General features: G+C 36.6%; 1 protein-coding gene across 1 annotated transcript in view; it reads right to left on the bottom strand.

The window, feature by feature from the left end:
- Positions 1-26,300, bottom strand: part of RIT2 (Ras like without CAAX 2) — a 567,177-nt gene that overhangs the window by 504,245 nt on the left and 36,632 nt on the right. The window contains 1 exon segment of the mRNA XM_061169231.1: positions 8,046-8,073. Coding sequence (XP_061025214.1) covers positions 8,046-8,073 — 28 coding nt within the window.

The raw sequence follows: 26,300 nt of genomic DNA, 5'->3' as shown, positions 1-26,300 counted from the left end.
AAGAAAGTCTATTTATTGTATGAGACAAAGAAGGACACTACACAGTGATCAAGGGGTCAATCCAAGAGGATATAACAATTGTAAATAATTATGCACCCAACATAGGAGCACCTCGATACATAAGGCAAATGCTAACAGCCACAAAAGGAGAAATTGACAGTAACACAATAACAGTGGAGGACTTTAACACCTCACTTTCACCAATGGACAGATCATCCAAAATGAAAATAAAGTAGGAAACACAAGCTTTAAATGATACATTAAACAAGATAGACTTAATTGATATTTATAGGACTTTCCATCCGAAAATGGCAGAATACGCTTTCTTCTCAAGTGCTCATGGAACATCCTCCAGGATAGATCATATCTGGGGACACAAATCAAACCTTGGTAAAGTTAAGAAAATTGGAATCATATCAAGTATGTTTTCTGAAAACAATGCTATGAGACTAGATATCAATTACAGGAAAAAAACTGTAAAAAAATACAAACACATGGAGGCTAAACAACACATTAATGAACTTCCAAGAGATCACTGAAGAAATAAAAATGGAAATCAAAAATACCTAGAAACAAATGACAATGAAAACACGAGGACACAAAACCTATGGGATGCAGCAAAAGCACTTCTAAGAGGGACGTTTATAGCAATACAATCCTACCTCAGGAAACAAGAAAAATCTCAAATAAACAACCTGACCTTACACCTAAAGCAATTAGAGAAAGAAGAATGAAAAAACCAAAAGTTAGCAGAAGGAAAGAAATCATTATACTCCAAATAAAATGTTTTTTAAAAAAGAAATAAATGAAAAATAAATGAAGGAAACAATAGTAAATATCAATAAAACTAATAGATGGTTCTTTGAGAAGATAAACAAAATTGATAAACCATTAGCCAGACTCTTCATGAAAAAAAACAAAAGGGAAAAGATTCAGATCAATAGAATTTGAAATGAAAAAGGAGAAGTAACAATTGACACTGCAGAAATACAAAGGATCATGAGTGATTACTACAAGCAACCATATGCCAATAAAATGGACAACCTAGAAGAAATGGACAAATTCTTAGAAAAGCACAACCTTCTGAGGCTGAACCAGGAAGCAATAGAAATATAAACAGACCAATCACAAGCACTGAAATTGAAACTGTGATTAAAAATCTTACAACTAACAAAAGACCAGGACCAGATGGCTTCACCATGAATTCTACCAAACTTTTAGAGAACAACTAACATCTATCCTTCTCAAATTCTTTCAAAATATAGCAGAGGGAGGAAACTCCCCAACACATTCTATGAGGCCACCATCACCCTGTTACCAAAATCAAATCAGAAAACTACAGATCAATATCACTGATGAACATAGGTGCAAAACTCCTCAACAAAAATGCAAGCAAACAGAATCCAACAGCACATTAAAAGGATCATACACCACGATCAAGTGGGGTTTATCCCAGGAATGCAAGGATTCTTCAATATATGCAAATCAATCAATGTGATACACCATATTAGCAAAGTGAAGGATTAAAAACCATATTCTAATCTTAATAGATGCAGAAAAATCTTTCAACAAAATTCAACACCCATTTATGATAAAAACCCTCCAGAAACTAGGCATAGAGGGAAGTTACCTCAACATAATAAAGGCCATATATGACAAAACCCACAGCCAACATGGTTCTCAATGGTGAAAAATTGAAAGCATTTCCACTAAGATCAGCAACAAGACAAGGTTGCCCACTCTCACCACTATTATTCAATATAGTTTTGGAAGTTTTAGCCACAGCAATTAGAGAAGAAAAAGAAATAAAAGAATCCAAATAGGACAAGAAATAGTAAAACTGTCACTGTTTGCAGATGACATGATACTATACACAGAGAATTCTAAAGATGCTACCAGAGAGCTACTAGAAGTCATCAATGAATTTGGTAAAGTGGCAGGATACAAAATTAATGCCCAGAAATCTCTTGCATTCCTATACACTAATGATGAAAAATCTGAAAGAGAAATTAAGGAAACACTCCCATTTACCATTGCAACAAAAAGCAAAAAATACCTAATAATAAAACTACCTAATGAGACAAAAGACCTGTATGCAGAAAACTGTAAGATACTGATGAAAGAAATTGAAGATGATACAAATAAATGCAGAGATATACCATGTTCTTGGATTGGAAGAATCAACACTGTGAAAATGACTATACTACTCAAAGCAGTCTACAGATACAATGCAATCCCTATCAAGCTACCAATGGTATTTTTCAGAGAACTAGAACAAAAAATTTCACAATTTTTATGGCAACACAAAAGACCCTGAATAGCCAAAGCAATCTTGAGAAAGAAAAAAGGAGCTGGATGAATCAGGCTCCTGGACATCAGACTATACTACAAAGCTACAGTAATCAAGACAGTATGGTACTGGCACAAAAACAGAAGTATAGATCAGTGGAACAGGATAGAAAGTCCAGAGATAAACCCACACACATATGGTCACTTTATTTTTGATAAGGGATGCAAGAATATACAATAGAGAAAAGACAGCCTCTTCAATAAGTGGTGCTTGGAAAACTGGACAGCTATATGTAAAAGAATGAAATTAGAACACTCCCTAACACCATACATAAAAATAAACTCAAAATGGATAAAAGATCTAAATATAAAGCCAGACACTTTAAAACTCTTAGAGGAAAACATAGGAAGAACACTGTATGACATAAACTACAGCAAGATCCATTTTGACTGAACTCCTAGAGAAATGGAAATAAAAACAAAAATAAACAAATAGGACCTGATGAAATTTAAAAGCTTTTCCACAGCACAGGAAACCATAAAAAAGATGAAAAGACAACACTCAGAATGGGAGAAAATATTTGCAAATGAAGCAACTGACAGAGGATTAATCTCTAAAATATACAAGTTGCTCATGCAGCTCAATATAGAAAAAAAAAAAAACAAAAAACAAGAAAAACCCAATCCAAAAATGGGCAGAAGACATAAACAGACATTTCTCCAAAGGAGATATACAGATTGCCAACAAACACATGAAAGGATGCTCAACATCACTAATCATTAGAGAAATGTAAATCAAAACTGCAATGAGGTATCACTTCACACTGGTCAGAATGACCATCATCAAAAATTCACAAATAATAAATGCTGGAGAGGGTGTGGAGAAAAGGGAACAGTCTTTCACTTTTTGTGGAAATGTAAATTGAAACAGCCACTATGGACAACAGTATGGAGGTTCTTTAAAAAACTAAAAATAGAACTATGATATTACCCAGGAATCCCACTACTGGGCATATACCCTGAGAAAACCATAATTCAAAAAATGTCATGTTTCAAAATATTCATTGCAGCACTATTCACAATAGCCAAGATATGGAAGCAACCTAAGTGTCCATCGACAGATGAATGGATAAAGAAGATGTGGCACATATATACAATGGAATATTACTCAGGCATAAAAAGAAACAAAACTGAGTTATTTGTAGTGAGGTGGATTGACCTAGAGTCTGTCATACAAAGTGAAGTAAGTCAGAAAGCAAAAAACAAATACCATATGCTAACACATATATATGGAATCTAAAAATAAAAAATATATAGTTCTGAAGAACCTAGGGGCAGGACAGGAATAAAGACACAGACGTAGAGAATGGACTTGAGGACACAGGGAGGGGGAAGGGTAAGCTGGGACGAAGTGGGAGAGTGGCATTGACATATATGCACTACCAAATGTAAAATAAATAGCTAGTGGGAAGCAGCCTTATAGCACAGGGAGATCACCTCGGTGCTTTGTGACCATGTAGATGGCTGGCATAGAGAATGTGAGAGTGAGACACAAGAGGGAGGGGATATGGTGATATATGTATACATATAGCTGATTCACTTTGTTATACAGCAGAAACTAACACAACATTGTAAAGGAATCATACTCCAATAAAGATGTTAATAAATAAATAAATAAATAAATAAATAAAATAATTAAGCTAGCACGACTGGAATAATCCCAGACTCCTGGGCAAACCTGAACAGATGGTCACCTTAGTTTTAATGAACATAAAGTTCTCTTTAAAAAAATATGACCCATTAGTAAAATGCCAGAAGTTCCAGGGACATGTGATGGACACTGTTATGTAACAAAAGTAATCCAGTTTCCTCAGTAATTGATATAATAATCATTGCATATTGGTCTATTAACAGATATGTACTAATACTAGTCAGGAGGCTTCACAATAGTTTACTCTTTAGGCTTTTGAACCCATCTTTTTATAAAAGCCCTTAGAATAATAATTACAACACTTCTTGTGCCACAACATTTTATGATTTATATACCACTCTTGTAAGCAGCTAACATAATTATTTTTTAAACTATGTAATAGTTTTCATGACAATCACAATGATGGCAGTTAATGTTTATTGAGCAACTACTATGTCCTAACTGCTTTAAATACATCCTGTCACTCAATCCTCTCAGTAACTAAGGACTGGGTATTATTATTTTGTCTACATTATATTACAAAGATAGAAACTGAGAGACAGAGGTATTGTGACCTCCTTGTCTCACTGCTGGTACATATAATTTCCAATTTAAGGGAGCAAAATATGCCACCACAAAATGTCTCTTTGGCATGCATACTATCTTGAGCTGCAAACAGGCCCAGAAAACTCAGGAAGAAACTTTGACATTTCACATAACTGCCTAGATAGAAGACCTGTTCCAGGAAGGGACTTATCTCCATAGACAATTATAGTAGGAAGTAGGTGTGTTAAAAACAGACAAATCTAGCAAAGTCTATTTGTTAAAATTTCCCTCTGTGTCCCATTTTCTCTGCATGGCCCAGCAAACTTTTGTTTACCAAAAATTTGCTTTTCCATCTCCATGTGAATTGCCTTCTTTCCTTTGAGGTCTCAAACCACTACCCCCAACATCCTCTTTTGTCTTTAGCTGAAGATGGTATTTAAAGTGAGGGTTTCAGGCTTTTTGGCAAGTTAGTTTTTCTGGGTCTCTCCCATGTATACATGTATTTAAACCTTTCAGTAATTTTCTTATGTCAATTAGTCTCATGTCAATTTAACTCTTAGACAAGTGAGAAGAATCTAGAAAGGCAGAGGAATATTTCTTTCTCCCCAACATCATTTATGTGCTCTTAACTGTTATATGTTATTAGTTCCTCCACTCTGAGAGAGATAGGGCATGTGTCATCTTACCTTTTTCTTTCACAGATGAACAAATTGATGCACAAAAAGGCTGAGCACTTCTGAAAAGTCTCCCTGTTACTAAGTGGGAGAGCTCTGTTTAAAACTCAAGTAATCTTATTTCCTGCTTTCCTCTTTTACCATGCAGTGCTTCATGAATAATTACTTTTAATCAACATAATAGCTCATAGGATCATGCTCTAACACTTCAATGTGTACTTCAAGACCTACACCAGTTGGATTTACTCTTGCACTCCTTAACTTTTCTTATTTTCTTCCCCTCTCTCTCTTCTACCATCCAATACCTTTGAGTAACTGTTTTCTTCTTAGCACTAGGTTACAAGCAGTCTACTCAAAGACAATCTCCTGCTTAAGAGACACTCTGTTCAAGAGACTTACAATCTGTTGAGGATTGCAGATCTATAAATCAAGAATTACTATAGTCTGTGCCATAGTGATGTGTGAGAGAAACTGTGGGAGCAACTCCTATAGATGGAGATGGAATGAGGAGGAAGATGAAGAAAAAGAAATGAAAGAATGGAGGAAGAGGGAGCCTTTTTGAGGAAGTGTTATAGAAGTGCAGGAAGGCAGGAGGAGAAGAATGGGAGAAGAGAGTCTCTGTAGAAGGACCTGTAGTCAGTGGCTAAAAGTGGCAAGTAGAACAAAAGAGGGAACAGATCTTGAAGGCCTTGTATAAAACATTCTAGGATTTATACTTTATTGTGAGGTCTGGGCATGGAGACGACATTTCACTCCACAAAAGACAAACAAGAGTTGACCACAACAGAGGACATGTTCCAGGCAGAGGAATGAGATAAAGTCACAGAAGAACTAAGTGATATAGAGATAGTCAATCTACCTGAGAAGGAATTCAGATTATAAAGATAATCAAAGAACTCAGGAGAAACTGGATGCACAGAACAAGAATTTAGTCGTTTTTAACAGTGTTAGAAAATATAAAGAAAAAACAAAGAGATAAAGAATACAATAAATGAAACGAAAAATACACTAGAAGGAATGAAGAGTAAACTAAATGATATAGCTGAATGGATCAGTGAGCTAGAAGACAGAATAGTGGAAATCACTGATTCTGAACAGAAAAAAGAAAAAAGAATGAAAAGCAATGAAGAAAGTTGAAAAGAATACTGGGACAACAACAAGGACACTAATATTTGCATCATAGGGTTCTCAGAAGGAGAAGACAGAGAGAAGGGGGTGAGAATATATTTAAAGACATAATAACTGAAAACTTCCTTAACCTGCGAAAGAAAACAACTACCTAAATCCAGGATGTGCAGAGAGTCCCATATAAGATTAACCCAAAGAGGAACACACCAAGACACAAAGTAATTAAAATGGCAAAAATTAAAGATAACGAGAGAATATCAAAAGCAGCATGAGAAAAGCAACAAATAACATATGAGGGAACTCCCATAAGGCTATCAGCTGACTTTTCAGCAGAAACTCTGTAGGCCAGAAAGGAGTGGTACAATATATTTAAAGTGATGAAAGGGAAAAACCTTTCTACTCAGCATGGCTCTCACTCAGGTTTGATGGAGAGACCAAAAGATTTACAAACAAGCAAAAGCTAAAAGAGTTCAGCACTACCATACCAGCTTTACAAGAAATGTTAAAGGAAATTCTCTAAGAAAAAAGGAAAAGGTCACAACCAGAAACATGAAAATTACTAAGTGAAAAACTCATTTGTAAACACAAACGTACAGTAAAGGTAGGAAATCCTCCATGCACAAAGCCAGTAGGAAGCTTAAAAGGCAAAAGTAGTGAAATCATCTATACCAACAATAAACAGTTAAGGGATACACAAAACAATTAGATGTAAAATATGACATCAAAAACAGTAATCATGAGGGGAGGGGATAAAAATACAGGGTTGTTAGAATGCATTGAAAGTAAGACATTAGCAACCTAAAACAATCATATACATATACATAAACCTTATGGTAAGCACAAACCACAAATCTATAACAAATACACACACAAAAGAGAAAAAGGAATACAAACATAACCCTAAAGAAAGTCATCAAATTACAAGAGAACAAAAGAAGGAGAAAAGAACAAAAAATACCTACAAAAACAATTCCAAAACAATTAACAAAATGTCAGTAAGAACATAGGTATTAATACTTGGTGTAAAAGCAAATGGACTAAATGCTCCAATCAATAGAGTGGCTGAGTGGATACAAAAACAAGATCTGTATATATACTGCCTATAAGAGAGTCACTGTTGATTTCAAACAAACACAGACTGTAAGTGAGGGGAATGGAAAAAAGGATTCCATGCAAATGGAAATTAAAAGAAAGCCAGGTTAGCAATACTTACATTAGATAGAATAGACTTTAAAGTAAAGATTGTTTGTTGAAAGAGACAAAGGAGGACATTATATAATGATCAAGGGATCAGTCCCAGAAGAGGATATAACACTTGTAAATATATATGTCCCTAACATAGGAGCACATAAACACAAAAACAAATATTAACAAACAGAAAGGGAGAAACTGAGAGTAACACAATAATAGTAGGGTTCCTTCAATAACCCCATTATATCAATGGACCGGTCATTCAGACAGAAAATCTATAAGGAAACACTGGCCTTAATAACACATTAGAACAGATGCATTTAGAAAAAATATATAGAACGTTCCATTCAAAAGCAGCAGAATACACATTCTTTTCAAATGCACCTGGAGCATTCCTCAGGATAGATCACATGCTAGGCCACAAAACAAGCCTTGGCAAATTTAAGACAATTGAAATCAAACATCTTTTCTGACCACAATGCTATGACACTACAAATCAACTGTAAGAAAAAAACTGCAAAAAACACAAACATGTGGAGGCTAAACAGTATAGTTCTAAACAACGAATGAATACTGAAGAAATCAAAATGGAAATCAAAAAATAACTGGAGAGACAAATGAAAACAAAAGTATAGTGATCCAAAATCTACAAGACACAGCAAAAGCAGTTCCAAGAGGGAAGTTATAGAAATACAATCTTACCTCAGGAAACAAATAAAATCTCAAATAAACAACCGAACCTTACACCTAAAAAAATAATAAAAAAGGTTAGAAGAAGGAAAGAAATCATAAATATCAGAGCAGAAATAAATGAAATAGAGAATAAAAAAATAAAAAACATCAATAAAACTTTGAAAAGATAAACAAAATTGATAAACTTTGGCCAGACTCATCAAGAAAAAGAGAGGGCCCACATCAATAAAATCAGAAATGAAAAGGAGAGGTTACAACTGATACTACAGGTCTGAGACACAGGTATTATATGGCAGGAACTGAATTGGAGTCCAGCCTTTCTGATTATTGGCTTTTACTTATATAGTTGTTCCTGGATGAGGCTGGTGATTGAGTAATAAAATTATTAAGAAAAACCAATTATTATGACACAACAGCCTAATAAATGTGCTTAACTTGAGGCATACTTTGACTTCTAGATGTATCTCCTGTATCACATTTACGTGATGTATTTCCAAAAAGAGGTTGTTATAGTTGTCAATGCCACTGAAACAATACAAGAGTGGGGTCTCTTTCTTTACTCCCTCCTTACCTCTCTGCTTCTCCATTCCAACTCCTCTGTGTCCACTTGCATAATGGTGTTTAGACTGGTGAGCAGAGTAGCAGTAGACCTCCAGCACTACTCCACCAAGAATCACCAAATGACTGCAGGACAAAGATGATAAAAGAAAGTTATCTGATGAAGGGCACTTTTGAAATCAAGTCACTTGTGTTTTTCAGATATTGTATTATTGAATACAGATAGTCCATGATCAGAGAGAAGAAAGAACTACACTGTTACTTTTGGATGGGACTGAGTAATGTAAACTCACAATTAATTAAAACTAATCAAAAACCAAAAAAACTTGTTTGGGCTCAAAGGGAGAAAGTAGTTATGTGCCTCAAAGGGTCGTTTTGAAAATTAGCTGCACTGATATTAGGAAAATAGAATAGTGCCTGACACATAGCAATAGCAGTGTGTTATTATTTACAGCAAATGTTGAAACATATCAAAGTGTCACCATGCATAGTCTTCTCATCAAGAGGTCTGGCATCCTCAGGCTTCCTACTGTATGTCTGCAGCCATAGCTGAGACTCCCTTTGCATGATTTATTTGACTTGTCAGTGTAGCCTCTGAGCTTGTGTTCTGGGCAATATTTTTTTTCTTTTTTACCTCTTTTTTTATTGAGATATAGTTGATGTACAATATTATATAAGGTACAGGTGTAATGTATAGTGATTCACAATTTTTAAAGGTTATATTCCATTTATAGCTATTATGAAATATTGGCTATATTCCCTGTGCTGTAAAATTTATCCTTATAGTTTATTTTATACAGGATAGTTTGTATCTCTTAATCCCCTACCCCTATTTTACCCCACCCCCCTTCTCTCACTTCACTGGTAATGACAAGTTTGAGATCTATATTTGTAAGATGTTTCCTTTCTGTTATATTCACTAGTTTGTTTTATTTTTTAGGTTCCATATATAAGTGATATCACACAGCATTTGGCTTTATCTGACTTATTTCACAAGGTGTAATACCCTCAAGACTATCAATGCTGTTGCAAATGTCACAATTTAATTCTTTATTGTGGCTGAGTAGTATCCCATTGTGTATATATGTGTCTGGTTTTGGTATGAGGGGGATGCTGGTCCTGTAGAATGAGTTTGAAAGCATTCTTTTATCTTCAATATTTCGAATAGTTTGAGGAGGATAGGTGTTAACTCTTCTCTAGGTGTTTGGTAGAACTCACCTGTGAAGCTATCTGGTCCTGGAATTTTGTTTGTTGGGAGTTTTTAAATTACTAATTCAATTTCATTACTGGTGATTAATCTGTTCATATTTTTTATTTCTTCTTGGTTCAGTCTTGGGACCTAATTGGAATATATCCATGTTTAATATTCTCCATGTAATATTTGGTCCTGACTGAGTCAATCTAAGGGGATGTATGTGAAAGTGTTAATATGGGGAACATATTTTGTAAAAGTTTTATCATCAATTATTGGGAGAAAATAGAATGAAGTTTCATTAAAAACACATTGAATACAGTTAAAAGTTAATCTATACTTCTCCAGGGAGTCTTTTTGTTTTTTTGTTTTTTTTTTAATCAAGTTCCCAAGTTTTTCCTCCTAAATTTAAAAGTAAATAAAGAAACATGTTTTGTTCATTCTTTATTTTAACATATATTAATTTAATATTTACTTTGTTTAAGGCACTGACTTCTATGCTATTGTAAATGAGCAGGACTCTATGGGGTCTTCCTGGGACAGACCCTTACTTCATATCTTTTTTTGTAGCTCCTCTCTGAAGTACATAGATAACAGTATATGATGCACACTTTCTGAATTGTCTCACAGATGCTAGAATAACCACCAAATGAAATAAATTAACTCTATATGATGCACACTTCCTGAATTGTTTCACAGATGCTAGAATAACCACCAAATGAAATAAATTAACTCCCTGATGATCATAAGCCCCCAGACTTACTGGTGCCTAAGCATTGATAATACTGTTACCTCAACATCAACCAATCAGAGAACTGTGTACAAGTTGATCACATACCCTGTGACTCCCCTCTCCCTCACCTGACCTTTAAAAATGCTTTGCTGAAACCCTTCAGGGAGTTTACAGTTTAGGTGGACATGAGCCACCCATTCTCCTTTCTTGGCCCTATAATAAGACTTTCTTTGCTCCAAACTTTGATGTTTTGGTTTGTTTGGCCTTACTGTGTGGTGGGCACACAAACTTGTGTTCCATACAAGACAAAGAAAATGTAATTGTTGCCCTCAAAATGTTTATGCACTAATTCATGGGGGAGACCAGCCTATAAATGCAAATCCTGTGACAGAGGCATGCTTTGTTTTTTTCTCACTAACACCAATGTGTTTCACTAACATCCTTAGTTAGAGGTTTGATTATTCATCTTAACACTTAAACTGTGGATTTGCTTTGGGTGATATAACAAATAAGGATATTAAAACTGTTGCAAAAAATAAAGTGCTGAATAATGCAGTCTTTTTCATAGCCTCATTTGGAAACTCCTTGCTTCCAAGATGTTAAATGTGGCCATGAGCAGTAGGTGGTGATCATCTTCATTCAAACCCTCTCCTGTAACTGGGACTGTGAGCCTGATTTCCTGGGAGCCACATGTGCTTCTGCCCTTTACCTTAAACTGGCTCATTTTCTGGAAATTAAAAAAAAATTGGCTGTCCAGTTACATAGCAGGAAGAAGATGTGCTGCAGAAGAAATTGCATTATATGCTCCAAAGACAACGGTGACCTTTGGATTATTTGTTATTTAGGATTCTGAGTTCACCTGGTCCCATTCCTTCCTATGATGATTGAGAGATGATATTATCTGTTTAATTTAACCTTTCCTTCCTAAACAATATTTTAAAAACATGTGATGAGTTCATTTTCCCTTGGATCTTAGCTATATCTAGCTAAGCAGTAGCTACATATATTTAAGTTGAAAGAATTCTAAACATTGAAAGAATGCCAAACATTGATGTCCCGATGCATTTGTCACTCCATATGCATTACTTCCTGGATAATTTTAAAGACAGTTATGGTTAGAACAGGTCACAGAATTCTTCCATCTATGGCATCACATGCAGACACAATATTAAAAACATTCCTACTTTCCAAGCTACCAGGATATCCACCACCATTGTAAAGTTGTTAGAGGACACAGAAAGAGATTCTTTGGTCTGAAGATGCCATGCAGTTACCTCATTCCAGGAAACATGCTTTTTTAGCAAGAGCTCTGTAGAGATCTAACTCCTTAATCCCCCAAATTGAGGCTCTTTGAGTTAGAAGACTCAGGGTAATATTTTCAAGACCCAAAACCTAAGATGTGTTTCTTCATCTTAAAAATGGAGGAAACACAACTGACTGACCAGTTCACAATGATAGAAGGCTTGGATGAGATGCCTTGAGATAATTTTGGGTAAAGGTGATGCTATTCTCTGAAATCTGTTTAACTAAACTCAAATGTGTTATCACAAGAAGGCTTGGATGAGATGCCTTGAGATACTTTTGGGTAAAGGTGATGTTATTCTCTGTAATCTGTTTAACTAAACTCAAATGTGTTATCACATGACAATGGTAAAATAGTGTCTCATTGAATATGGACTATACATTTGAGTCTGTGAGATTTAATTGTAGTTGCTAAATTAACTGTAGGTATTCTGGGAGCATTTTAGACATCTTAAATTCTCCTTCAGATGAAAGACCACTGTGATTGCAAACAGGAAGGATCATAGTTCCAAATATAAGCTTTGTATTGACTTGTAAGTACAGAAGTTCAACATGTACTTTTGTGCCCAAGCACATTTGCTTATTATCAAGCAAATGTGAGACAAGATAGTATTATATAATTGCAAACAATATAGTATTATTAACCCAGGGAATTATGGCTGGAACTTAGATCCTATGACAGATCTCTTTTTTACCATAGTGTTGGGCCAGTCTGGAATGGTCAGGGGAAGTTTCAGTCTTTCTGTTAATAAAAGGGACAATTTAAACGATGTGATTTTCATCACTAACATTAGCTAATGTAAGCTTTGATGAGTGCATGGCATATTTTTATATGTAAGCAGGATTATTTCTACACAATGGCTATCAAAATTTTAAAAAGAATACAATTACAGTGTAATCCCACTTACGATTATTTTATTAGCTTAAGTCAGAGAAACTTCTTGAGGAATCAATCATGTGAGTAGGTAGGAGAATTTTTTAAGAGCTGGAAAACATCTCTAATTAAAATAATTCAGTGTTTTCATTTTTGAAATAAGAGAACTGAGCCCCAAAGGAGTGAAGGTCACTGTGGTATTTCATATTAAATTGTGCCACTGTCAATCTGCTGTAACTCACTCCACTAACAATGGCAAAGCCGAACAACTGGTTTTCATTGAGAAGATGAAAATGTGCTTCACTTTATTTCAGTTATATCTCAGGGAAAAGTATTTTTTTTAATGTTTATTAGCATCAACAGTTTATTTTATAGACCCTTCTCGCCTACTGATCCCGCTCCATTTCAAGCAACTGAGGAGTGTTGGGAGATGTGTTTCTCAGAAGAAGAAACATTTAAATATAAGACAAGGGAATAGAGAATAAATATCCTGCGGGTGACGGAACCTGTCATCATGGTGAAGTCAATGCTTTCTTCAGACCTGAAATTTCCAATGAAGTCAGGTCTTTGTTAGCTCAGTGAAAAAGAAAAGAAAAGAAAATTTGGTTTCTGCATAAGTTAATTCTACCACTTTTGTTAAGAGAAGATATGGGAGACAGAGAGATCTGTGAAAACTGGTGAAGACCATGCAAATTGCTGTGGGATCTAGTTGCCACTGACATCAGTATTGACACTGCCTCTTGGAAATATTGTTTTACTTTCAACACAAAATCTTCATTTTACATTATATTGAGAGATTTATGGAAGATCGAGTTTTGGATTACATAGGAAACAATGTACGTGTAAAGCAAAGTTGAAAATGGAAACCAGCATGAGACTAGGGTGAGGCAGACACAAAATTTAGAGGATGTCAAAAAATTCAGTAATTGAGAAATTATAACTATAATGCAATTATTTAAAATTCAAAAAGCAATGCAAAGATATGGATGATCAAGGCAAGCCAGAAGGAAACTGAGTGACTATATATTTTTGTGGTGTTAAATATCATAAGAGTGGGATTATAGAGAATGACTACAGAATTTTGATTGGAGCTGAATGTAAAATACCTGTGTATAGATCAGCTTCTTCAAATTCACTTTTGCTTTCAAATATCTCATACTGTTTATCAGTACCTCGTCATAGATTCTGCAATATATTTTTTCTTTACCTGGTACTTGATAACACTGAATTTTTAATTACTTTGACTTGAATTGAATGTCATTAGAAGGACTAAAGAAAACATGCAAGACAACATGGGTTTGATGATACAGAAAATTACATGAGGATCACATGGAGATATAGAGAAATTGTGTTGAGAATATGTCTACCTTTTTAATATAAAGACTTCACAATTAATGAATTACTATAGATATTATGGAACAGCATATGGAGAAATGACTTCAAGAAATGAGGGATAAAAAATGGTCAAAATATTAGACATAAATTAACAAGCTGTTGTTCCCATCAATTAGAAAAACTGAGGTGGTAAATTCAGCTTGAAAACATAGACAAGTACATAAATAAAGTTAAAACTTACTACTTGGGAGCAAACATTTTAATCCCTAGCTCATATGTAAAAAAGTAAACTTTATTTTAAATTCAATGTAATCATTTTATCTAAACTAAAATGGCATAAGGAAGATTATATGTCTAATTTATCTCTATGCAATTATCTGCAGTATAATTTCATGTGCTGACTGATTTGGTAAATTGAGTAATACTTCAAAGATGCACATTCTAAGTGTTTAAAGTGCCATGATGATTTGATTGAACAAGATATTTAACATTATTATTTCTGAAGAAAATCATAAGGAATTTGGATATTATCTAATCTACCTTTTTTTCTTACTCTAATATTAAAGATGAGGAATTTAACATTAGGTGATGTTTGGCCTCTCAACTCTCTGTTGAAAGACTCTGGCTTATCAGGACACAGTGAACACTTATACATAAAAACATGCATATTTACAATAATTAAAACTCTGCAGAGGTATTCATAATCAGGAAGTCTTTTATAGAGTACGTGTTCAAGAAACAGAACAACCAGAGCAAGGAGAATAGTTTACCTTGGAGTAAAAATGGAAGGAAAGAAACAGAAGAGTAAGCATAAATACTAATTAGTTAACAAGTGTTTACTTAGGGTCTGTTAAGGAAGTCTGGGAAAGAACATTTCTAATGAAGACAATCTAGATAAGCACTGAAAAACAGACATAGATAAATTGATTGAAACTGTAAAATTTGGCCTATTTGAATTTCCATTGGCCCATACGTTAGCAATTTGTAGAACTGAGTCAGCAGTCATGCTGTCCCTGTTAGGTTATTAACAGTATCTCTTGAGATTTAGAAGGGTGACAAGCCTCCTAAATCCAAAAATGAATCCACATTTTCAAGAAGAGCAAGACATGCTCATCATATCACAGAAGGATTGGAAGATTATTTCATAATATGGCAAACTCCTATTCAAGTGACAACATATATTTATATTTACACGATTCAAAGATTCATGCTAACACGGGAATAGGTATTATGTTTTTCTTGTTCTTTTTTTTAAAAACATCTTTATTGAAGTATAATTGCTTTACAATGGTGTGTTAGTTTCTGCTTTATAACAAAGTGAATCAGTTATACATATACATATGTTCCCATATCTCTTCCCTCTTGCATCTCCCTCCCTCCCACCCTCCCCATCCCACCCCTCCAGGCGGTCACAAAGCACCAAGCTGATCTCCCTGTGCTATGCGGCTGCTTCCCACTAGCTATCTATTGTACATCTGGTAGTGTATATATGTCCATGACACTCTCTCACCCTGTCACATCTCACCCTGCCCCCTCCCCATATCCTCAAGTCCATTCTCTAGTAGGTCTGTGTCTTTATTCCCATCTTGCCACTAGGTTCTTCATGGCCTTTTTTTTTTCTTTCCTTAGATTCCATATATATGTGTTAGCATACTGTATTTGTTTTTCTCTTTCTGACTTACTTCACTCTGTATGACAGACTCTAACTCCATCCACCTCATTACAAATACCTCCATTTCATTTCTTTTTATGGCTGAGTAATATTCCATTGAATATATGTGCCACATCTTCTTTATCCATTTATCCGATGATGGACACTTAGGTTGCTTCCAGGTCCTGGCTATTGTAAATAAAGCTGCAATGAACATTTTGGTACATGACTCTTTTTGAACTATGGTTTTCTCAGGGTATATACCCAGTAGTGGGATTGCTGGGTCGTATGGTAGTTCTATTTGTAGTTTTTTAAGGAACCTCCATACTGTTCTCCATAGTGGCTGTATCAATTTACATTCCCACCAACAGTGCAAGAGTGTTCCCTTTTCTCCACACCCTCTCCAGCATTTATTGTTTCTAGATTTTTTGATGATGGCCAATCTGACCGGTGTGAGATGATATCTCATTGTAGTTTTGATTTGCATTTCTCTAATGATTAATGATGTTGAGCATTCTTTCATGTGTCTGTTGGCAATCTGTATATCTTCTTTGGAGAAATGTCTATTTAGGTCTTCGGCCCATTTTTGGATTGGGTTGTTCGTTTTTTTGTTATTGAGCTGAATGAGCTGCTTGTAAATCTTGGAGATTAATCCTTTGTCAGTTGCTTCATTTGCAAATATTTTCTCCCATTCTGAGGGTTGTCTTTTGGTCTTGTTTATGGTTTCCTTTGCTGTGCAAAAGCTTTGAAGTTTCATTAGGTCCCATTTGTTTATTTGTGTTTTTATTTCCATTTCTCTAGGACCTGGGTCAATAAGAATCTTGCTGTGATTTATGTCATAGAGTGTTCTGCCTATGTTTTCCTCTAAGAGTTTGATAGTGTCTGGCCTTACACTTAGGTCTTTAATCCATTTTGAGTTTATTTTTGTGTATGGTGTCAGGGAGTGTTCTAATTTCATACTTTTACATGTATCTGTCCAATTTTCCCAGCACCACTTATTGAAGAGGCTGTCTATCCTCCACTGTATATGCTTGCCTCCTTTATCAAAGATAAGGTGACCATATGTGCATGGGTTTATCTCTGGGCTTTCTATCCTGTTCCATTGATCTATATTTCTGTTTTTGTGCCAGTACCAAACTGTATTGATTACTGTAGCTTTGTAATGTAGTCTGAAGTCAGGGAGCCTGATTCCTCCAGCTCCATTTTTCGTTCTCAAGATTGCTTTGGCTATTCGGGGTCTTTTGTGTTTCCATACAAATTGTGAAATTTTTTGTTCTAGTTCTGTGAAAAATGCCAGTGATAGTTTGATAGGGATTGCATTGAATCTGTAGAGTGCTTTGGGTAGTAGAGTCATTTTCACAATGTTGATTCTTCCAATCCAAGAACATGGTATATCTCTGCATTTATTTGTATCATCTTTAATTTCTTTCATCAATTTCTTATAATTTTCTGCATACAGGTCTTTTGTCTCCTTAGGTAGGTTTATTCTTAGATATTTTATTCTTTTTGTTGCAATGGTAAACGGGAGTGTTTTCTTAATTTCACTTTCAGATTTTTCGTCATTAATGTATAGAAATGCAAGAGATTTCTGTGCATTAATTTTGTATCCTGCTACTTTACCAAATTCATTGATTAGCTCTAGTAGTTTTCTGGTAGCATCTTTAGGATTCCCTATGTATAGTATCATGTCATCTGCAAGCAGTGACAGCTTTACTTCTTCTTTTCCGATTTGGATTCCTTTTATTTCTTTTTTGTCTCTGATTGCTGTGGCTAACACTTCCAAAACTATGTTGAATAATATTGGTGACAGTCGGCAACCTTGTCTTGTTCCTGATCTTAGTGGAAATGGTTTCAGTTTTTCACCATTGAGGACAATGTTGGCTGTGCGTTTGTCATATATGGCCTTTATTATGTTGAGGAAAGTTCCCTCTATGCTTACTTTCTGCAGGGCTTTTATCATAAATGGGTGTTGAATTTTGTCGAAAGCTTTCTCTGCATCTATTGAGATGATCATATGGTTTTTCTCCTTCAATTTGTTAATATGGTGTATCAGGTTGATTGATTTGTGTATATTGAAGAATCCTTGCATTCCTGGGATAAACCCCACTTGATCATGGTGTATGATCCTTTCAATGTGCTGTTGGATTCTGTTTGCTAGTATTTTGTTGAGGATTTTTGCATCTAAGTTCACCAGTGATATTGGCCTGTAGTTTTCTTTCTTTGTGACATCTTTGCCTGGTTTTGGTATCAGGGTGATGGTGGCCTCGTAGAATGAGTTTGGGAGTGTTCCTCCCTCTGCAATATTTTGGAAGAGTTTGAGAAGGATAGGTGTTAGCTCTTCTCTAAATGTTTGATAGAATTCGCCTGTGAAGCCATCTGGTCCTGGGCTTTTGTTTGTTGGAAGATTTTTAGTCACAGTTTCAATTTCAGTGCTTGTGATTGGTCTGTTCATATTTTCTATTTCTTCCTGGTTCAGTCTCGGCAGGTTGTGCATTTCTAAGAATCTGTCCATTTCTTCCAGGTTGTCCATTTTATTGGCATAGAGTTGCTTGTAGTAATCTCTCATGATCGTTTGTATTTCTGCAGTGTCAGTGGTTACTTCTCGTTTTTCATTTCTAATTCTATTAATTTGAGTCTTCTCCCTTTTTCTCTTGATGAGTCTGGCTAATGGTTTATCAATTTTGTTTATCTTCTCAAAGAACCAGCTTTTAGTTTCATTGATTTTTGCTATTGTTTCCTTCATTTCTTTTTCATTCATTTCTGACCTGATCTTTATGATTTCTTTCCTTCTGCTAGCTATGGGGTATTTTTGTTTTTCTTTCTCTAATTGCTTCAGGTGCAAGGTTAGGTTGTTTATTCGAGATGTTTCCTGTTTCTTGATGTAGGCTTGTATTGCTATAAACTTCCCTCTTAGCACTGCTTTTGCTGCGTCCCATAGGTTTTGGGTCATCGTGTCTCCATTGTCATTTGTTTCTATGTATTTTTTGATATCCCCTTTGATTTCTTCAGTGATCACTTTGTTATTAAGTAGTGTATTGTGTAGCCTCCATGTGTTTGTATTTTTTACAGATTTTTTCCTGTAATTGATATCTAGTCTCATAGCGTTGTGGTCGGAAAAGATACTTGATACAATTTCAATTTTCTTAAATTTACCAAGGCTTGATTTGTGACCCAAGATATGATCTATCCTGCAGAATGTTCCATGAGCACTTGAGAAGAATGTGTATTCTGTTGTTTTTGGGTGGAATGTCCTATAAATATCAATTAAGTCCATCTTGTTTAATGTATCATTTAAAGCTTGTGTTTCCTTATTTATTTTCATTTTGGATGATCTGTCCATTGGTGAAAGTGGGGTGTTAAAGTCCCCTACTATGATTGTGTTACTGTCAATTTCCCCTTCTATGGCTGTTAGTACTTGCCTTATGTATTGAGGTGCTCCTATGTTGGGTGCATAAATATTTACAATTTTTATACCTTCCTCTTGGATCAATCCCTTGATCATTATATAGTGTCCTTCTTTGTCTCTTGTAATAGTCTTTATTTTAAAGTCTATTTTGTCTGATATGAGAATTGCTACTCCAGATTTCTTTTGATTTCCATTTGCATGGAATATCTTTTTCCATCCCCTCACTTTCAGTCTGTATGTGTCTCTAGGTCTGAAGTGGGTCTCTTGTAGACAGCATATATATGGGTCTTGTTTTTGTATCCATTCAGCCAGTCTGTGCTTTTGGTGGGAGCATTTAATCCATTTACATTTAAGGTAATTATCGATATGTATGTTCCTATTCCCATTTTCTTAAATGTTTTGGGTTTGTTATTGTAGGTGTTTTCCTTCTCTTGTGTTTCTTGCCTAGAGAAGTTCCTTTAGCATTTGTTGTAAAGCTAGTTTGGTGGTGCTGAACTGTCTCAGCTTTTGCTTGTCTGTAAAGGTTTTAATTTCTCATCAAATCTGAGTGAGATCCTTGCTGGGTAGATTAATCTTGGTTGTAGGTTTTTCTCCTTCATTACTTTAAGTATATCCTGCCACTCCCTTCTGGCTTGCAGAGTTTCTGCTGAAAGATCAGCTGTTAACCTGATGGGGATGCCCTTGTGTGTTATTTGTTGTTTTTCCCTTGCTGCTTTTAATATGTTTTCTTTATATTTAATTTTTGACAGTTTGATTAATATGTGTCTTGGCGTGTTTCTCCTTGGATTTATCCTGTATGGGACTCTCTGTGCTTCCAGGACTTGATTAACTATTTCTTTTCCCATATTAGGGAAGTTTTCTACTATAATCTCTTCAAATATTTTCTCAGTCCCTTTCTTTTTCTCTTCTTCTTCTGGGACCCCTATAATTCGAATGTTGGTGCGTTTAATGTTGTCCCAGAGGTCTCTGAGACTGTCCTCAATTCTTTTCATTCTTTTTTCTTTATCCTGCTCTGCAGTAGTTATTTCCACCATTTTATCTTCCAGGTCACTTATCCGTTCTTCTGCCTCAGTTATTCTGCTATTGATCCCATCTAGAGTATTTTTAATTTCATTTATTGTGCTTGTCATCGTTGCTTGGTTCCTCTTTAGTTCTTCTACGTCCTTGTTAAATGTTTCTTGCATTTTGTCTATTCTATTTCCCAGATTTTGGATCATCCTTACTATCATTATTCTGAATTCTTTTTCAGGTAGACTACCTATTTCCTCTTCATGTGTTAGGCCTGATGTGTTTTGACCCTGCTCCTTCATCTGCTGTGTGTTTTTCTGTCATCTCGTTTTGCTTATCTTACTGTGTTTAGGGTCTCCTTTTCACAGGCTGCAGGTTCGTAGTTCCCGTTGTTTTTGGTATCTGTCCCCAGTGGCTAAGGTTGGTTCAGTGGGTTGTGTAGGTTTCCTGGTGGAGGGAACTAGTGCCTGTGTTCTGGTGGATGAGGGTGGATCTTGTCTTTCTGGTGGGCACGTCCATGTCTGGTGGTGTATTTTGGGGTGTCTGTGGCCTTATTATGATTTTAGGCAGCCTCTCTGCTAATGGATGGGGCTGTGTTCCTGTTTTGCTAGTTGTTTGGCATAGGGTGTCCAGCAGTGTAGCTTGCTGGTCGTTGAGTGAAGCTGGGTCTTGATGTTGAGATGGAGATCTCTGAGAGATTTTCGCCGTTTGGTATTACGTGGAGCTGGGAGGTCTCTTGCGGACCGGTGTCCTGAAGTTGGCTCTCCCACCTCAGAGGCACAGCCCTGATGCCTGGCTGGAGCACCAAGATCCTTTCATCCACATGGCTCAGAGTAAAAGGGAGAAAAAATAGAAAGAAAGAAAGAAAGATAGAAGATAAAATAAAATAAAATAAAGTTATTATAAAGCAAAGCTATACAGACAAAATCTCACCCAGATGCATACACATATACACTCACAAAAAAAGGAAAAGGGGAAAAATTAATACATCCTGCTCCCAAAGTCCACCTCCTGAATTTGGGATGATTTGTTGTCTATTCAGGTATTCAACCGATGCAGGCACATCAAGTTGTTTGTGAAGTTTTAATCCACTGCATCTGAGGCTGCTGGGAGAGATTTCCCTTTCTCTTCTTTGTTTGCACAGCTCCCGGGGTTCAGCTTTGGATTTGGAGCCGCCTCTGCGTGTAGGTCGCCTGAAGGCATTTGTTCCCCGCCCAGACAGAACGGGGTTAAAGGAGCAGCTGCTTCGGGGGCTCTGTCTCACTCAGGCGGGGGGAGGGAGGGATACGAATGCGGGGCGAGCCTGCGGCGGCAGAGGCCGGCGTGACGTAGCACCAGCCCGAGGCGCGCCATGCATTCTCCTGGGGAAGTTGTCCCCGGATCACGGGAGCCTGGCCGTGGCGGGCTGCACCGGCTCCTGGGAGGGGCGGTGTGGAGAGTGACCTGTGCTCGCACACAGGCTTTTTGGTGGCAGCAGCAGCAGCCTTAGCCTCTCATGCCCGTCTCTGGGGTCCGCGCTGATAGCCGCGGCTCGCGCCCGTCTCTGGAGCTCATTTAGGCGGCGCTCTGAATCCCCTCTCCTTGCGCGCCGTGAAACAAAGAGGCAAGAAAAAGTCTCTTGCCTCTTTGGCAGCTGCAGACTTTTTCCCGGACTCCCTCCCGGCTAGCTGTGGTGCGCTAACCCCTTCAGGCTGTGTTCACGCCGTCAACACCAGTCCTCTCCCTGCGCTCCGACCGAAGCCCGAGCCTCAGCTCCCAGCCCCCGCCCGCCCCGGCGGGTGAGCAGACAAGCCTCTCGGGCTGGTGAGTGCTGCTCGGCGCTGAGCCTCTGTGCGGGAATCTCTCAGCTTTGCCCTCCGCACCCTTGTGGCTGCGCTCTCCTCCGTGGCTCCGAAGCTTCCCCCCTCTGCCCCCCGCAGTCTCTGCCCACGAAGGGGCTTCCTAGTGCGTGGAAACCTTTCCTTCTTCACGGCTCCCTCCCACAGGTGCAGGTCCTGTCCCTATTCTTTTGTCTCTGTTATTTCTTTTTTCTTTTGCCCTACCCAAGTACGTGGGGAGTTTCTTGCCTTTTGGGAGGTCTGACGTTTTCTGCCAGCGTTCAGTGGGTGTTCTGTAGGAGCAGTTCCACGTGTAGATGTATTTCTAATGTATCTGTGGGAAGGAAGTTGATCTCCACGTCTTACTCTTCTGCCATCTTCTTCTCCCCAAGTACTATGTTTTGATGACTGCTGAAGAGATACTTTTGCCTTTATATCTTTCTATAATAATATCTAAATTGATTTAACAATTGTTTTTGTTTGGTAATTAAAGGTATTTAATAAAACAACTAAAATTACCAACTAAGTTGAATGGTAGAGCTCAATGGTGTTTGTTTTATTGCTCTTCTTGACTTTTAGGTTACATATTATTTTATATGTATCAAGTATTTTATACTAAAAAATATAAAAAATAAAATCCTAGTGAAATTACTTACCATAATTAATAAAATATTTTATGCCACAATTGCTTAAGTATATTATATGCTACATTTGGAGTTCTCTGGGAAAGTATGAAGATGAAATATAAGGGACTGAAAGGGGAAGGTAATGGAGAAATTAAGAGAAACAGAGAAAGAATTCCAAAATCAGATTTGTGCTCAGAAAAAGATGTTTCTTTGTCCCGATCCAAAGGGTTTTAGCTCTTCTTAGAAGAAACAGATTTTAACAAACTAATATGTGTGTCCAGTATATGCTTAGGCCTATCTATTCTGGGAGAAAAAGAAAGCATTGTGGTGTAGGGTAGTGATTCCAAAATATTGCTGCACAATATAATCATGCGGGGAGCTCTGAAAACATCTCAATGCCCAAGCTGAACCTCAGACCAAGTAAAATCCTGGTAACTGGTATCACTAGTTTTAAAACTCTCTCAGGTGATTCTAATGTGCGGCCAAGTTTGACTCTCACACTTGAGCTTATATCAGTAATACCAAAACAGCTTGTTAAAATACAAATTGTTGGGACCCAACCTCAGAGCTTCTGACTCTGTAAATCTGGGTGAGACCTGAGAATTTACATGTCTAACAAGTACCCAAATGCTGCAGTGGCTAAGGACCAGGAAACCACACTTTGAGAACTATTTCCATAGAGTATATAAAACTAGACTTTAACTTAAAGGAGTTTATATCATTATGAACACACAGCACACACACACACAGAAAGTTAGATACACAAATCAGGATATGTTAAGTGTTAAATGAGCTTGTTCGGAGGTTGTTTGGCGGTTCTAGCAGAGGAGCGCAGCTACCTTTGACCTAAGAGTGGTCCTCCTCTAGCCAGGAGCTTTGGGAAGGATGCACATGGAACTGGCAGGGAGGAAGGGAACACCTGCCCAGTCAGCCAGATCAGCCAAATCGCTCACACGTCCGTGGATATATTAAGTGTTAAATGAATAGTACAGACAGTAAAAGAGGAAGAATCAATTACTGTGGGTTTGGACGTTCACTTCTTGGCTTTGAAGAATAGATGGAATTTAAATAGGCAAGAGGAAATTCCAGAAGCTCCATTGGAACTGGAAGCTCATTGACTATAAATACCTGTGTAAAATTAGGTAGTGATGTATACCGTTTGTTTGGGAGACAATAAGGTCTCACTGGCTGAAACAAAAAATTTGTGCAAGGAAACAGTAGCTCCCTTTGGGAGAGTCTTTTTGAAAGCTGGTGCTGAAGGATCTACATAAAAATCTGAATAAAAATATAATTTATCTACCAGGCAGTAGGGAAATTCTTAAAGACCTGTAAAGTGTCCCTTGCAGGGCTTTTTATTACAATGATCATCAATGGCAGATTTCTAGCCAGACTCCAGTGAACTCAATATTACATAAATCAAAACTGAAGTCCTATCTTTTGAAAGACCATTAATCACTTTCAGAAATGAGGCATTTTTAATATTATCAAATTAAACACAAATGGATATTAAAAACTCCAACAGATGATTAATCAATAAAAGTGAAAGTCGAGGACCTTATTAGTTAGATAGGGATTAGCTGGTATAGCTTAAGTGCTAGCTATAAAATAAAAAAATAAAATAAAAATGATACCAGTAGCAATGGGGAACAACCCAGAGAGATGTAAAAGGTGTGACCTTCCATGATAAGCTCATATTTCGCAAACTACTAAAACTATCTTTGTTTCCCTAATTATCCTTTGAATCTCTTGATATAAAATTTCATTACACATTAGGTTTTCCACATTAACAAAAATAAATAAATAAACAAAACTTGCAATGTTGAAAAAAAATATTAGAAAGTCCTTCTCTGAGTGTTCAGAATGATTCCAGGTCCTGACTCTTTACAGTCAGAGTTTTTAAAAACTGCAGAAAACTATATCTTCCTTTCTGGGAAGGACCAAAATCTTAGAAATCAGAAGCCACTTTCTTCCCTAGAAACTAGTTAGTAAAAGTGACTTTTGGTCCTGATCCCTCTAGCCCATTTGCTTAGGAATGCATGATTTTTTGTTACCCTAAACTCAAAGTAACGTGTTATAGGGAAGTAAATGAGAAATGCTTCTCTGGGAATATGAGGAAAGGAAAGTCATAACAGCATTGAACAAAATGTAGAAAACATAGCCTTCAACCTGAATAGAACTGAATAGCGTTTTTGGAAAGACATAATAATAACAATGGTGGCAGCAATAACAACAGTAATGAGCACATATATAGAAGGGCCAGGTACTATTCTGAGCACTTTATTCTCACTAATTTACTGGAAGTCAAATTATTAATTCATTGCAAGACCATTGTATTATCACCCCCATTTGACAGAGATGGAAACCGAGATTCACAGATGCTGAGTAATGTGCCCAAGATCACACTAAATGAATGAACCAGGATTTGAATGCTGGTAGCAGGGTCTCAAATCTGTGCTCTAAAGCACACTCTATACAAAACAAACCCAGCCTTGGATGAGTGAAGTCATGTGAGCATTTGGAATGAAATATAGAAACAGGAAGGTGATATCTGAGCTGCGCACATGGGGAAAACGTCCATGCTATTGGCATATGACTGTGACAAGAAAGGATCAATTAAGGAGAGGAGAGGATGGAGTTTTCTGATTTTCTGTTTTGGTTCTGGACAAATAACATAAGGCAAATTTATGTGGGAAAGATAAGCAGGAAAGTGAACACCAACAAAATCAGCTTTAAGCTATGTAATTGTAATTTCCAAATTATTTGTCTCTCTTTACCATTATAACAGAGTATTTTGAAGGTGGGGTGGAGCCTAATTCAATGCTATGTTTATAGTATCCAGAACAATGGCTGGAAAGCAAGAGCTCAATACATATAAGCTGCATATAAAATGAAAGAATGGCTTGGTTCAAAACCTCCTTAACAGAGGAAGATTTCCAAGATTACTATGATCTATAAATAAGCTTTCATCTACTCTCTTTTCGTTAGAATGTGTAAATGTAAATTTACATTTTTATCTTATACTTACAAATGTTTCCCTTTCTTACTCACCTCAAGTATCAGCCTTTTTATTAATATAAAGAAGAAGAATAATTTCATGGGACTTCCCTGGTGATCCAGCAGTTAAGACTCCGTGCTCCCAATGCAGGGGGCCCCATTGAATCCCTCGTCAGGAAACTAGATCCTGCCTGCATGCTGCAACTAAGAGTCTGCATGCCACAACTAAAAGATCCCATGCAGCAACTAAAGATCCTGCATGCCACAACAAAGATCCTGCGTGCCACAATTAAGACCCAGTGCAGCCAAATAAATAAATAAATAAATATTTAAACAAAGAAGAACTTCAAACATTACCTACTGTAAGTATCACTTTGCTTTATTTGGATTATTACATTTAATATTCATATCAGTATAAGTTCTGTTTGAAAAGGTCTTGAACCCAACTGGAGCACAAACATCTAGTTATCATAAAATGTGTCTATATTTTGTCTCTCTACAATGTCAAGAGCTACATACACTCTCTCTCTTTTTTTTTTAACATAAGATTACAAGAATAATCTTGTGGGTTTTTTTAAGTGCCAAGAACTTTA

The sequence above is a fragment of the Eubalaena glacialis genome, chromosome 15 (assembly GCF_028564815.1).
Source record: "Eubalaena glacialis isolate mEubGla1 chromosome 15, mEubGla1.1.hap2.+ XY, whole genome shotgun sequence".
Classification (NCBI taxonomy): domain Eukaryota; kingdom Metazoa; phylum Chordata; class Mammalia; order Artiodactyla; family Balaenidae; genus Eubalaena; species Eubalaena glacialis.
The sequence above is the reverse complement of the archived record's forward strand: the minus strand, read 5'-3'. Positions and strand labels throughout refer to the sequence as shown.